The 13,718-nt window shown below is 37.7% G+C and overlaps 1 protein-coding gene across 21 annotated transcripts in view; it reads left to right on the top strand.

The window, feature by feature from the left end:
- The window catches only part of DOCK3 (dedicator of cytokinesis 3), a 223,989-nt gene that overhangs the window by 121,446 nt on the left and 88,825 nt on the right, over positions 1-13,718 (top strand). For all 21 annotated transcript variants that reach the window (XM_080606288.1, XM_080606289.1, XM_080606295.1 and 18 more), the window contains 3 exons: positions 2,178-2,325; positions 10,313-10,401; positions 13,580-13,705. In XM_080606288.1, the coding sequence (XP_080462414.1) occupies positions 2,178-2,325; positions 10,313-10,401; positions 13,580-13,705 (363 nt within the window). The remainder of the gene's footprint in view (positions 1-2,177; positions 2,326-10,312; positions 10,402-13,579; positions 13,706-13,718) is intronic.

Raw genomic sequence — 13,718 nt, 5'->3', positions numbered from 1 at the left:
ACTTGAAATATTTATATAATTAACTGTGTTTTTAAAGTATTAAAAGCATTTATTTAACTGACCTGCCATTATGATTTAACAAGTTAGAAATCTCAGTTATCGGCCATGCCTATCTGCTCAGATTAATATTCAGACCATCTCTAGCCAAGTGTTAAAAAGTTACTGATGATTCTTTAACAATGATGTTTTTTTCTCAGTCTGAAACAAAATACTTGGCTAAACACCACAAATGGGGGGAAGAGTAGGGAACTAAAGAAGGCTTTTTGTTTAATGTTCCAAAATTCCATATGAGGTCTTTCTGTTGATGATAAATAGCTAGTTTATGATGCAGGACATCAGCGTACCTGGCCATTTATAACTAGTAAGTCAGAGGCTGTTAGAAAAAAAAATATATATATATATATATATATATAAAAGATATGTTTTCTGCTGTTGCAGTCTGCAGTGCTTCCAAGAACCACATTCAAGTTTAGGCAAGTGCCTGTAAAACATAAGGGAAACTGTCATACCTGTAAGTTGTTCTTTCTACCAGCTGACACCAAAAAGGAACATTTGGAATAGTATCTGCCTGCTGGAAGCCTATCAGTCTTGCAGCCCAACATCTAGCAACATACGCTGCTTCTTTCTGGTTTCCCTTGGGTGCTAACAGAGACCTACCCCAAGGAGAGATGTGGATGTATAATACTTTCTTCCTTGTGTAGGGTCAACTCAAAGTCCTTCCTTGCTAAATCATTTTATGTAGTTCCCATTTCTAGAGTGGGTTTCTATGACTACTCAAGGTGACACAGGGCTTCATCTTTTCTTCTTGAAAATTATAGTAACAAGAATGGAAAGCCTTTAAGATTGAAGTTTCATTTGCAATATATCTTATATGGTGTAACACGGTGCTTGAAGTAGTTCACGGACAGCTACGTGAATTTATTAGCCCAGCAGGATGCTTAAATGAAGTGACTGTGTGGTTTCTGGTATGTGAATTAAATTGCTAGAATCTCTTTTAGATGGGAAGTACTGGATAGAAAAAATCTCTCCAGTTAATAAGGATATAATTAGTCAGTAATAGGGAGTTAAATGGTGCTGAATTATGAATGTGTATACTTCCACAGAGAAAAAAACAAGTAAATGTTTACCTCTGTTGCGTATTCTAAACAGCTGAGTAATGCGTGTCTTTCGTGTTTCCCAGGTTTTCAGTTAACTGAAAAATGGTGAAGTAGTGTTTATAATGAAATGGTATTCAACCCTAAACATTACTAGTATCCATTACCAGCCGCGGATATCTTTTCTGAATGCAGAAGGTCTAAATGGCTTAATGAAACCATAGTTTTGCTGCATTTTCCTGTGAATGACAATAATAGCCTTCAAAGTCACAGATGTGTTAGGAGGATCCAATTTTCATTATGTCTTCACTGTGTTGTGAAACGTCTGAAAGTTGTAATTACTCTGTACTACCTGAGCTCTATATCAAATGAAGCTTGTAGAACTAATTAAAGATGTGCTGTAGTTCAAGTTCAGGTTCTTAACGCTGATGCAAGATGTGGTGGACAAATGTGTGATGTTACAGGTTGGTTTAGATGATCAAAGTGATTTTTTCTGGTCTTGACATTTTTGACTGTTAGAAAACTACTTTACCAATAGGAAGTTAGTCATTGCACAGCTTCGTATCTCAGCATTCTCCTTTATATGCTCCAAGACAAATGTGATAAATGACTATATATTCAATACATTCCCTTTAAACAATTGTATAAAGTGAAAATATGTGTAAATAGTGGATTAAAATGGAAGAACTACAGTGGATCACTGTATGGATGCAGAGAGGTGAGCACAAGACACATTCTTGGCTCATTCAAGAGATGGTTTATAGTCAACCAAGCTGGTTGCAGATATGCGTCATGGGGCAAATCAAAGATGGCCAGACACGGCACTGTTCACTTTGATCTTCAGTGTTCTGTTAGCTAAACAAGCTCATGCACCTTAATTTGAAGTAGCCCAGTGGGTCGGCTAGGTTCAAGTGGACCTCTGAATTTGAAACAGTGTAAGAAGAAAAAGGAGTTACGAGTATAGGGAAGGCTTCAGTTTAGTTGTAATTTACTGTATGTATATGTACTCAGAAGGATAATAGAACACAGTTGATGGAATGGCTGTATTTGAGTGTTTAACTATTAAATTTCTGTTAATTTTAGGTCGCATGTTGCTAAATGATTCAAAAAAAGGGCCTCCACATTTACACTATCGCCGCCCCTATGGCTGTGCAGTGTTAAGCATCATGGATGTACTTCAGTCAATCTCTGAAATAAAAGAAGAGAAGGATTTTGTTCTCAAAGTTTACACGTGAGTAACTCTTAGAGTGTTTTTCCTAATTCTTTTCCTTCTGTATATGTTAGTGATAAGATACTGAATGTGCTATAAGCTTCATTTGGTGTTTCATCCTCCTGACAAGTTGAATTAGTGCTGTTGGCACTGGTTTCTCTGCATTTATTATTTCAGATGCTCATACAAAGTAATGAATATTATTACAGATGTTTCAGGTATGTGAAATGCTTTAGAAATTATTGAATATTGCCCAAATGTGTGTGGCATGCAAAGCTGCACTTTTATTAATGTGCCTTATTTAAAACCTGTTAAGCTCAAAAACATAGAAATATGCTGTATTGAGCTTGAGGAAGGGATTAGTTACTCATGCACTGTCTTCAATTTTTTATCAGTCATGATGACCAACAAAAGAACTAGAAAACAACTGAAGTCAACAATGTGTGACCAAAAAATTCAAAACAAGTCAGAATGTTCTGAGCAAGAATCTATCTTCAGTTTATTTGTGATTTTGAACTTTAAACTGCCAATTATTATTATGAAATGTGGTCTCACAATAGTAATAAAGAGAGCACAGATGAACTGCAGGGAACATTTAAATCTCTTGTCAGTGAAGATAAATACTGGCAAGATCTGCTTTGCAGATGGGCTGAGATACAGCTGACATTACTCTGTGGTCTGTGGCCACCATCTGAATAATAAGATAATTTGGGGGGGTTATTGAACTTTGTTATTCTGTGAGAAGTGCATTCAGCAGCAGAAAATCTGCCAGTCAAGTGAAACTATACATGAATAAAATGCTTTCACTGTTCAGTGAAAGATTCCTGGATATTTTTTAATATGTTAGAAATCTGTATGTCCAAAGAAAAGTCTCTCAGTCAGCTCTTCCATTCTTGTTTTGCCAACAGTTATGAAAACTGTAGCAAGAATCATAGAATGGTTTGGATTGGAAAGGACCTCAAAGACCATCTAGTTTCAACCCCCCTGCCATGGGCAGCAACACCTCCCACCAGCCCGGGCTGCCCCCAGCCCCATCCAGCCTGGCCTTGGGCACTGCCAGGGATGGGGCAGCCACAGCTTCTCTGGGCAGCCTGTGTCAGTGCCTCACCACCCTCAAAGTAAAGAATTTCTTCCTAATATCTAATCTAAACCTACCCTCTTTTAGTTAAAAGACATAGAATGGCTCGGGTTGGAAGGGACCTCAAAGATCATCTAGTTCCAACCCCCCTGCCATACTCAGGGATGCCACCCACTAGATCAGGTTGCTCAGGGCCTCGTCCAACCTGGCCTTGACACCTCCAGGGATGGGGCATCCCCAGCCTCTCTGGGCAACCTGTGCCAGTGCCTCACCACCCTCTGAGTGAAGAATTTCCTCCTAACCTCTAATCTAAATCTCCCCTCTTTTAGTTTAAAACCATTCCCCCTTGTCCTGTCATTTCCGATTGAGCAAAGAGTTGCTCCCCATCCTTTTTTTCAGTCTCCTTCAAGTACTGAAAGGTTGCAGTGAGATCACCCCAGAGGCTCCTCTTCTCCAGGCTGAACATCCCCAGCTCTCTCAGCCTTTCTTCATAGGAGAGCTGATCCAGCCCTCTGAGCATCTTTGTGGCCCTCCTCTGGACCCACTCTAACAGGTCCATATCCTTCTTGCCTTCTTGTGCTGGGGGCTCCAGACCTGGATGCAGCACTCCAGGTGGGGCCTCATGAGGGCAGAGCAGAGGGGGACAATCACCTCCCTCCCCTGCTGGCCACTCCTTTTGACACAGCCCAGGACACAGTTGACCTTCTGGGCTGCAAGCGCACACTGCTGGCTCATGTCGAGCTTCTCATCCACCAGAGCCCCCAAGTCCTTCTCTGCAGGGCTGTTCTCAATGAGCTCCTCTCCCAGTCTGTCCTCCTGTCTGGGATTGCCCTGGCCCAGGTTCAGCACCTTACACTTGGACTTGTTGAACCTCAGTAGGTTCACGCGGGCCCAATTCTCAAGCTTATCCCGGTCCCTTTGGATGTCATCCCTTCCTTCTGGTGTATCAGCCACACCACTCAGCTTGGTGTCAGCTGCAAACATGCTGAGAGTGCACTCAATCCCACTTCCATGTTGTTTATAAGGGTATTAAACAGTACCAGTCCCAGGACAGGATAGAGAGCTTCCCTTTTCTTTCTCCTAATCTGAAGTGTGCTGTTAATATGGATTCCCTGCAGACCATCCAAAATACCAGCTGTATCTGCCTAAATGCTTAAGTAGGTTTATACCATCTGTTGTTCTTTGCTTCTGCTTCCCAAAACTCTTTGTTTTTAACATCCACACACAGCCATTATTGTCTTCTCAGAGAGGATGTAGAGCACATAACAGTATTCAACTCTATAATCAGACACTTTTAATTTTTATCACCATTATCTTTTGCTTGAGTGTCGTACATCATTCTCTAATGGCACTGCTGATTGGAGTGTTCTCTGTAAACTTGCAACATAAATCCTCAGAAGGGAAAATATATTGATGCGTCTAAGGGGTGCCAGTTTATCCCTTTTGCAGCTTTAATAGCTGTTGATCTTCCATGACAGAATATTTTCACAGGTCTATCCGCTTACATCTTCTCTTTGCACATTCATTTGGTTAAGCTAACTTTTTTTGCTTTGTAGACAAATATTGAAATAGCATTTTTGTTTTGTAAATTTGAAGTTGTACATGAATGCTTAAGCAACACTGAACTAATTTTCCTACCTGCTGCTCTTACTCTTATTATTGTTAAAATGCCTCAGGCCAAGCCAAAAACATCATAAAGATGAAATAAGGAGGGAAGTGTGTTTGTATTTTTAAACGAGCAATAAGAAGCATTCTTTTTGCACTATCTGGCTAAAGCTTATATCCAGAAAAGCCTTTTTATTGGGAGAAGCTGGAAAAAAGTTGAGACACTGAAAACCTAACAGACGATGAAACAAATATGTGGCATTTCAATTGAGACTATTGCTGGATCCACAAGAGAGAACACTTACAAAAAATCAATTTACTTCACCAGTCTGTTTTACTATTGTTAAAGATTTATGTCTGAAAAAGTCTTTCTGCTCACAATCCAGATTCTCCTGTTGGTTAATCCTGCAGTCATGTTATAATCTTACTAAGAGGATATAGTACCACAGCTCTAAATATAAGCTCATTATGTAAAAGCATGAAGGTTTACTTTTATAGTTCTTTTTAATAATATACATTTAAAAGTGAGATGGAAACTAAAATCTCAATCCATGTTTTTTTTTTTTTTCTTGGAAAAATTGATTTCATACTTTTATATGAATTTTTATCTTTAGTGCAGTTTTTTGCTTACTGCACCTTATTCTTTGTGTTGATTTTTCAATTTCCCTAGAATCTTCATATATTTCTCTGTCACATTATCTTTTTCAATTTTATTTTACCCTATTTTTTCTCAATCCTTTGTGTATTTCCTTCCTTCTCCAGCACGAGGTCTTAAAATTCTTTCCTCTTAATGTAGAGTATTGCCTGAATGCCTTTCCCTTTTGAAATTCAGTTGTTGCTGTTTGCCCAGCTGGACATTGCATTTCTGTCCCCATCTGTTTGACATCAGGGTATGATGTAGTATGGCAAACATTCCAAATGGTGAATTTATTGTAGAACCAGCCAACCTGAAGAGGTAATGGATGGCTTAGGAGGAAATTCTTAATGAAACTAGAAATACATTTGGTAATATATTTGGTATTTAGACAAGTAAAATGATAACAAAACACAATAAAATGCATTACTGGTGAGTGTTTTCAGGCCAGCATTTCAACCTTGGGAGAATATTCTTTGTGTTCAGGATGTAAAGTGCAGCTTACGTCAGTAGTTGGTACAAAACTGGCTTTAAGCTATATTTACACTCCATTGATTTTGGGACAACTTTGTTCCAGCTTAATTTACAGACATAAGTCATTGGAGGCTGAAATCTATTTTAACTTGCACTCCGGTGGCTGGTACAGCAACTGAAAAGTTATCAAAGTTTAGAAGTTTTCTGTAGTCTCATCTGTGATGGTGACGGATGGAATAAAATTTGTCCTGTTGTTTTAATTTTTACTTTAAGGAAAATATTATTTGCAATAGGAAAAATTATTTCAAATGTCTTGAGGAGTAAAGAATGTGAAGATAATTTTTTCCTGATGAGTAAGCTGAATATTGGTTCAAGTTCTGAGTTCGCATAGAACAGCACAATAATTGAAAGCTTTTTTGTATGGTCCATTAATGTCTTAGCCCTGTTTTGTTTTGATTTTGAGAGATTGTTTTGGGGAGTGCAAATGTAATCAATTTGCCATACTGTTATGTTCTGAAAGGCTACCGAAGTGCTCCCATATCATGGGCTCTGTGCGAACATCTGGCCTCCCCTCCCAGAAGGGTATAGGAATTACAGAAGATACGGAGAAGAGTGACTCAAATTTTCCATGGCCTAGGGTAGTTTCTTCATGAGACTGAAAAGGTGGGGAGCTTTAGTTTGAAGAGGAGGAAAAGGGTAGCGGGAAGGGATGCAACTGAGTCTTACAAATTTGTGGAGGATGGTAAACTGTTGCTCACTGAATACAAGAGTACACGAGCTAGGAGCAATCAATGAAATCAGGAGGAGATCACATAAAAAGAGATGGAAGAAAGTACTTCTTTAGGAAGCAGGTAGTGATCTGGATTTTACTACCACAGGATGCTGTGGAGGCAGGCAGAATTAGCAGGTTCAGAGTGGGTTAAATAAGTTTAGCAACAGCAAGTCTATAAATGGAGGAATAGGAATAGTCAGGGATGTACACTCTAACATCCCTAACCCAAAAACCTGAGGGGAATGGACTGCAGAAAGCAGCCAGGCAAGGGCACCCTGCCTAACCAGTATCTCCTGTGCCACTGTGGGAAGCTTTTCTTCATCTTCGTATGTTCTGACGGTCAGCTGAGATGTCTGATACCTTAAAGCCAGCGCAGTGAAAGGAGGGGTGCTGGGATAGGTAGAGCTAAGATTTCACATGGGATAGCCCCCGTCTGTCCTCACCTTGTAATAGAGGAATACAACCTGATCAGCATTTTAAGTTAAGCAAATAGTTTTAGATAGCATGCTGGGAGGAAGTAACTCTATTTTGAAGTGGTTTTTTTCCTCCATTTTTCATTTATTACGATTTGAACATCATGCTTAATTTATTCCAAGTTGTTTATTTCTTTTGTATTTATAATAATCAACATTTGCTGGGGGTATTGGTAAATGTACCATAACAGGCTGCAGGGATTCTCTCATTATTCTTGACAGTACCTGGTTTTGTAATACTGAAGAAAATTACTAGCTGGCTACCAGTTCTTCTAGATAGTCTTAATTCCTTTTGCCAGACTGATTTTCAATTTTGGCAGGAGCCAAAAAATCCCTATTGGCTTTGTAGTAGCTGGTACGTGTCATAGCCTAATTTTGCCAAAATTATATACTCTTGGGGGAAAACAATAGAGGGAAAAAATATTAATATGCTTGGAAGAAGTTTTACAAAATGACTTCTCTCTCAAGGCTCCTTTCTTTTTAGGAGCTGAAAGTTTATAACCTGGTTTGGGTTTTTTTGGTGTTTTTCTGTTTGTTTTAAGGTAAAAGTCAACATGAAAGAAATTTAATTGTTTAATTCGTTAGCGTTTCAGGAGAAATAAGAATCACTATTGTTGCTAAGTTAAAAATTGCTGACTTTGTAGGGAACTTTAAGTCTTTCATTTGTGCTTTAGATAATCTGAGCAATGATTGAATCTAAAAGGCAATTAGACATGATCACCTTTTTTTTTTAAGCAATAGAACTGTTTGTGGTAGAGATTCCATTTTTGTTTTTCATTCAGATGGTTATACGTGTAAAATTGTCATTACAGCTCTGCTTACACTAGTATCAATTACTTTATAACATTTATAGTTTCTCTCTTCATTATGCGGTAACAAGCTATAGCACCGATGGCACTTTTTTCCCGCTATGATTCTGTTCAAGCCTGGGAGATTGGTTATACAGCTTTACTCATTGCTAGTACAAATACAGCCATTCGACTTTAATGTTTAGATAAATAAGAGTTGTCATTCCAGTTGAGAGGGACCTCTAGTCTGAGCTCTTGCTCAGAGCAGAGCCAGCTGTGAGACCAGAAAAGGTTGCTGAGAGCAGACCACGTTGCTTTATCCAGTCACTTCTGCATAACCCCTAAGGATGAAGAGTACGTAGCCTCTCCGGGCAACCTGTTCCAATAATGCTTGACTATCCTCTTGGAAAAGCCTTTCCCGATATCCAGTCTGAACTTTTGTTACTTGTGTTTATGCCTGTTGCTTTACAGCATCCCACCAAGAAGAACCTGGCTGGCTCTGTAGTCTTAATAACTTTTAGTAGGTATTAGAAAGCTGCTGTTACTGTTCTCCCTCTGGCCTTGTCTTCTTCAGGCTGAAAAATCCCAGTTTCCTCAGCCTCTTCTCGTACAACACGTGCTCACATAGGAGAAAGACCTTTTTTGTGTTAGGGAGCGCCAAACTGAGCGCAAGGTTCTAGATCCAGACTAACTGCCAAATAATGTCTTCTCCCAAAAGACAGTAGAAACACGTAAGAAAATACTAGTTAAAAGGATGTTTACACAACATATTGATATTTACAAAATATAGTAGATATTCAACAAAATATAGTTGTGAATGTATCTTAAACATCATGACAGCAGCCTGATTATATATGACTGAGCCTTTTTATCCCCTTGACCCACTGTTTCCCTGCAATTCATGTCTTGAACAATCCCAATATGCTCTTCCCCAGCATCCCATGATGAGTCCCATATCCCCAAAGGCAGTAACCTATTTCAGTCTTTAAAGCAATCCAGAGCGCCTTTCTGATTGACTTATCTGGGTGGACAATGTGCTGAACATCCTCCTACGGCAGCTGTGGGAGGAGTGGGGTCAGGGTGCTGTGTTTCCTCTGCTGAGATTGTCACAGTTTCCCCACCTGCTGTTATTCCTCTCTTCCTTTCTGTTCAAAAAAGATAAGCCTTTAATTGCATGGCCTATCAGGAAAGACAGAATTAGGAAATATTTAGAACAAGTTTGTTTATAGACTCTGGCATTAAGTGGTGGATTTGGTAGATGTACATCCAGCTGTTTTGGATTTGATTGCTTGATCAAGTACAGTGCAGCCAGCTATTTTGCATGAATATTGTTAGAACAAGGTTATAATCCGCACCAAATTGCAGTGTATTATTGAAACTAATATTAGCAATTGAATTTTTCCTGCTGAAAAAATATTGAATGGAAATAAGACAGATCTGTTGACAGATAGTTATATTGTAATTTGTATCAAGGACTGTATCAAGGACTTAAAGGTGTAACTGAAAATGGAAATAGTATTTACAAATGCTTATTAAAGTTGCATATAGATGAGTAAACAATTGTGAAACACAATTGTGAAAACGTATTTCACAAGGTAAAATACAAACAGAAGTGTACATATCCTTTTCCTACAGTTTGGGGGCTACATCATTTTTAAGGCATTCTATAAAGTATGTAGGTAAGCAAAAGACATGGTGTCAATGTCTGAGATATTTAAATATCAAATTTTTATTTAATCTTCAAAAATTCCACTTTTTATTTCTTGAATCCAACTTCTTTTTGTGCTTAAAAAATACATATATATATGCATATATGGCAAGTTACTTTCAGCTTGAAATTAATTTTCTATGTACAGAGAATTCAGCTAAAGATGTCTAAATCTTTCCTCATTTTTTTCATATTATGAAGAGTGAAGCAATTGCTTTAATGATAGAAAAGTCACCACAGGCTCCAAAGTGTCCATAAAAAGGAGATAATTATATGGGAATGTTTTGTTTCCTTCCACTTTTATTTAAAAGAGTTTTTCTCATTCATCAAAACCCCACAAAAGCTTTCATGTTATTTCTACAACAATGCTGACTTTCTCATCATAAGATGGTTTACCAGAAAGCTTTTAACTTGAATTAGTGTTCTTTAACTTGAATTAGTGTTCTTTAACTTGAAATAGTGTTCTTTTATTTTAGGTGTAACAATGAAAATGAATGGTGTCAGATTCATGAAAATATTATTCGCAAGTCCAGCACCAAATACACAGCACCCAGCTCAAACTATGGTAAATATTTACTTGTATGCTTTTGTTATAAGTACAGCTAAAGGTTTCCTTTAGGAGACTGCTAATTAATTACAGTAGAGTAATTCAGTGAGTTGTGAAATTATGCATAGCTGAATTTTTCTACTTACTTGTGATGATTTAAGTGTAATTTTGGTAAAATTCAATTGTCTTCAGTTTACAGATGTAAACTGTATTGTCTTTGCCAATTTAACCAGGAATTTAAAAACCTACTCGATATCTTCACTTTTCAGATACACTTGACAGTAATAATAATGTGAATTTAGTGTGCTAAATTTCCTTCACCTCTATATCTGTAGTGTAATTTTATCTCAGAGATCTTAGTGGTGGAGAGAGCTAAGGGGTTTGCTATAGTATTAGCTTATGGGCTATTACATGTACTGTATATCTATGTATATCTGTGCCTGTGAAAACTGTTAGCCTATTGGAGGATACAACATCAGCGGCTATCAGCACTGACAGAACTCCTTTAAATGTTTCTTTGTGACACTGACTCACATTACTGTGACCAGACTTGGCTACACAGGAGGTAAAGGATTTAAATGTACTCATTGGAATTTCCCTGAGTAAAACAGGGATCATCCTTTCTTCCTGTGATTCCCTCAAAACTTCCAGGTATCAGACACATGTAACACTTGCTCTCATAGATTCATAGAATGGTTTGAGTTGGAAGCGACCTTAAAGATCATCTAATTCCAACCCCCCCACCATGGGCAGAGACACCCCACACTAGACCAGGTGGCTCTCCTGAGGATACTGTGTGACCTTGTCAAGAGAAGTAAAACCAGATGTTAAGTTAGTCTAAGATCTTAGTCTTGTCTGACTGTCCAGAAAATTCTGACTGACACAAAATAAATGGTGCTTTCATACCTACAGGTTAATTATCAAGAAGTCTTTCTGTGATAGTTTTAATACTAAATGTTCCATTAAATAGGTGAGGAGAGTAACTTTCCTGGCAGAGTTTTTGCCACCTTTCAAATTAATTTTTATTTTCCTGGCGAATGACAAATAAATATGTAAAGTAAATCTTTCTTTTTTCTTACCTTGCTACCTCATTTAATGATTCTTGTAGTTTGCTAATTTAGGTATGTCATTGCTATTCCATTCCAAATGAAACCGGCAAATAAACCCTTCTGCTTAGTTGCAGGTAGCTTTGCATCAATTATTAAGGGAGTGTATGATTCAGAAAGGCATACTGATGTCCAAATATTAGTATTGTCTTAATTTCACCTGTTTGCATATTCAGTTATTGTAGCATAATATGCAGTTCACAGTCCCACAGAAGATATTAAGCAAATAAACAATAAGCAAATAAAACAGTTCTGAAGTTTGGAAATTATTGTATCCAAAGCTGGTCTCCTTCCATGCTCTTCCTCATTACTACAGTTAAGGTCATCTACCACTTATTATTAAAGCATTGTTCTGAATTGTTAAAAACTTGGAAAACTTGAACTGTTTGCATGTATTTCCACTGGCAGATGTCTGCCTAAAACTTTTCTGGTTTTTTTTTTTTGGGCATGAGCTTTTCTGAAGTGCAGAAGGAAGGGGAAATAGATTTTTACTCTTGCGTTCAACTTTTTAAAATAATTATTTAAATTACTAAGATCACTAAGATCTAGTACATCTCTGGAGCAGAAGCTTGAAACAGCAGCAATATTGCCCTAATGTGCAGGATAATTTTACAGGCTGACATGATTTTAGCATAAGTAATGCAATTTGGACCTCTCAAACCAGTTCTTACAATGAGAAAATGCTCAAATCACATTTGTGATGAGAAAAGCTCCCTGGTTGTTTCTCCCCCTACCTCTCCAGCCCTTGCATAAGATTAGTCTTTCAGATCTACTGCAGGTAATAGAAAAAAATGAGAGGCTAGGCTGGATAGGAAAAGAGGAGTGGACAGTAGATGACAAACCTCCTGGGGAGAAGAAGCAGCTACGCAGAAGTTTGTTGGAGTGTAAAGTGTGGGGGGGCATCACAGAAGTATTGTCTGTCAATATCATGCTGGAAAATTGCATTACAAGTTCTATTACAAGTCTGTTTTATATAGGTAATAGAATAATTCTGGTACTATTTGTTAATTACTGGAGGTGTTGGGTGTGGACTGGATATTACTGGTTTCATTTCCCTAAAAACTTGTCTAACAAAATGACTAAATGTTGTTTGCAAAGCCAAACAATATTGAGCATAGGAAATAGCAGAGCTTCAGAACTTTGTGCAAGATTATGGACAGAAAGCAGTGTTTGGTATGTGGTGTTCCATTCAGTGAGCAGAGAGGACAGAAAGAACTATTGACTGACTGTCATTCGTCAAATGAAATAAAGGTTGTGGAAAAAAGACTGTGAATGTAATTCATGTTGCTTTGTGAGGTTGGTAATTCTTGCTCAGTAGATGAGACTAAGCCTGCATGGTTGGTCTTACTGTTGGCATTTTCTGGTATCTTAATGCTTTATTTTCTAACTTCACCAGTACATTATCCTTCTTTTAGGGACGTAGTATACTATAAATTAAAAGCAACTTAAGAAAGCAATTGGACTGTGATTAACTATGTAATTACTCCTAGTCGAGCTATTCAGTTGATATACCAAACAAAGGGTCACATTGAAAGAGCTAGCTGCTGAGCATTTCCTACTCTAGTTTTCTGATAGTTTGACCTGTTGGTTCTGTGAGACATGTTGAAGTACTGAATTTCATTAAAATCAGCGTTCTTGTATGAAGTAGGTAAAGAATCAAGTAGAACAGATAAAATTTGAGTTTTCTTGAATGGTATTAAGCGCTGTTAAAGCCACTTTTGAGATGTTCTACAGGATTATATGATGTGAAGTTTCAGATAGAGGTGATGTTCATGCATGTGTAGTAATGCACTGTATACAATGAATGGAAATAATGCTAAGTATTTTAACTTGTGATATCTTTTTGAAATTAAGTATTCTGATTTTTAAAACATTGTAGTTGTATATGTTATGCTCCTGACTTAACCTTAAAGCAGATTTGTTTCTTCCATTTCACTTCTGAATGACTCCAAGGGAAAAAAGAATTCTGTTATTTGTGTATTTGTATTAAATTAACCATGGGGCAAAACAATATTTTACCTGCACACCTTATATGTTCAGACATCTAATTCTTCGATCTGAAAAAATTAATATCTATTGGTTTTTTTCAGGACTTATAATATCTCTTCAGCTTCTTCGTGGTGACATGGAGCAGGTTCGAAGGGAAAACCCCATGATCTTTAACAGAGGGGTTTCTGTTACCAGGAAGCTGGGCTTCCCTGATGTCATAATGCCAGGTAAACATAAAAG

The sequence above is a fragment of the Anser brachyrhynchus genome, assembly GCF_964034855.1.
Source record: "Anser brachyrhynchus genome assembly, chromosome: 10".
Classification (NCBI taxonomy): domain Eukaryota; kingdom Metazoa; phylum Chordata; class Aves; order Anseriformes; family Anatidae; genus Anser; species Anser brachyrhynchus.
This window is presented reverse-complemented; position numbering and strand designations above follow the sequence as displayed.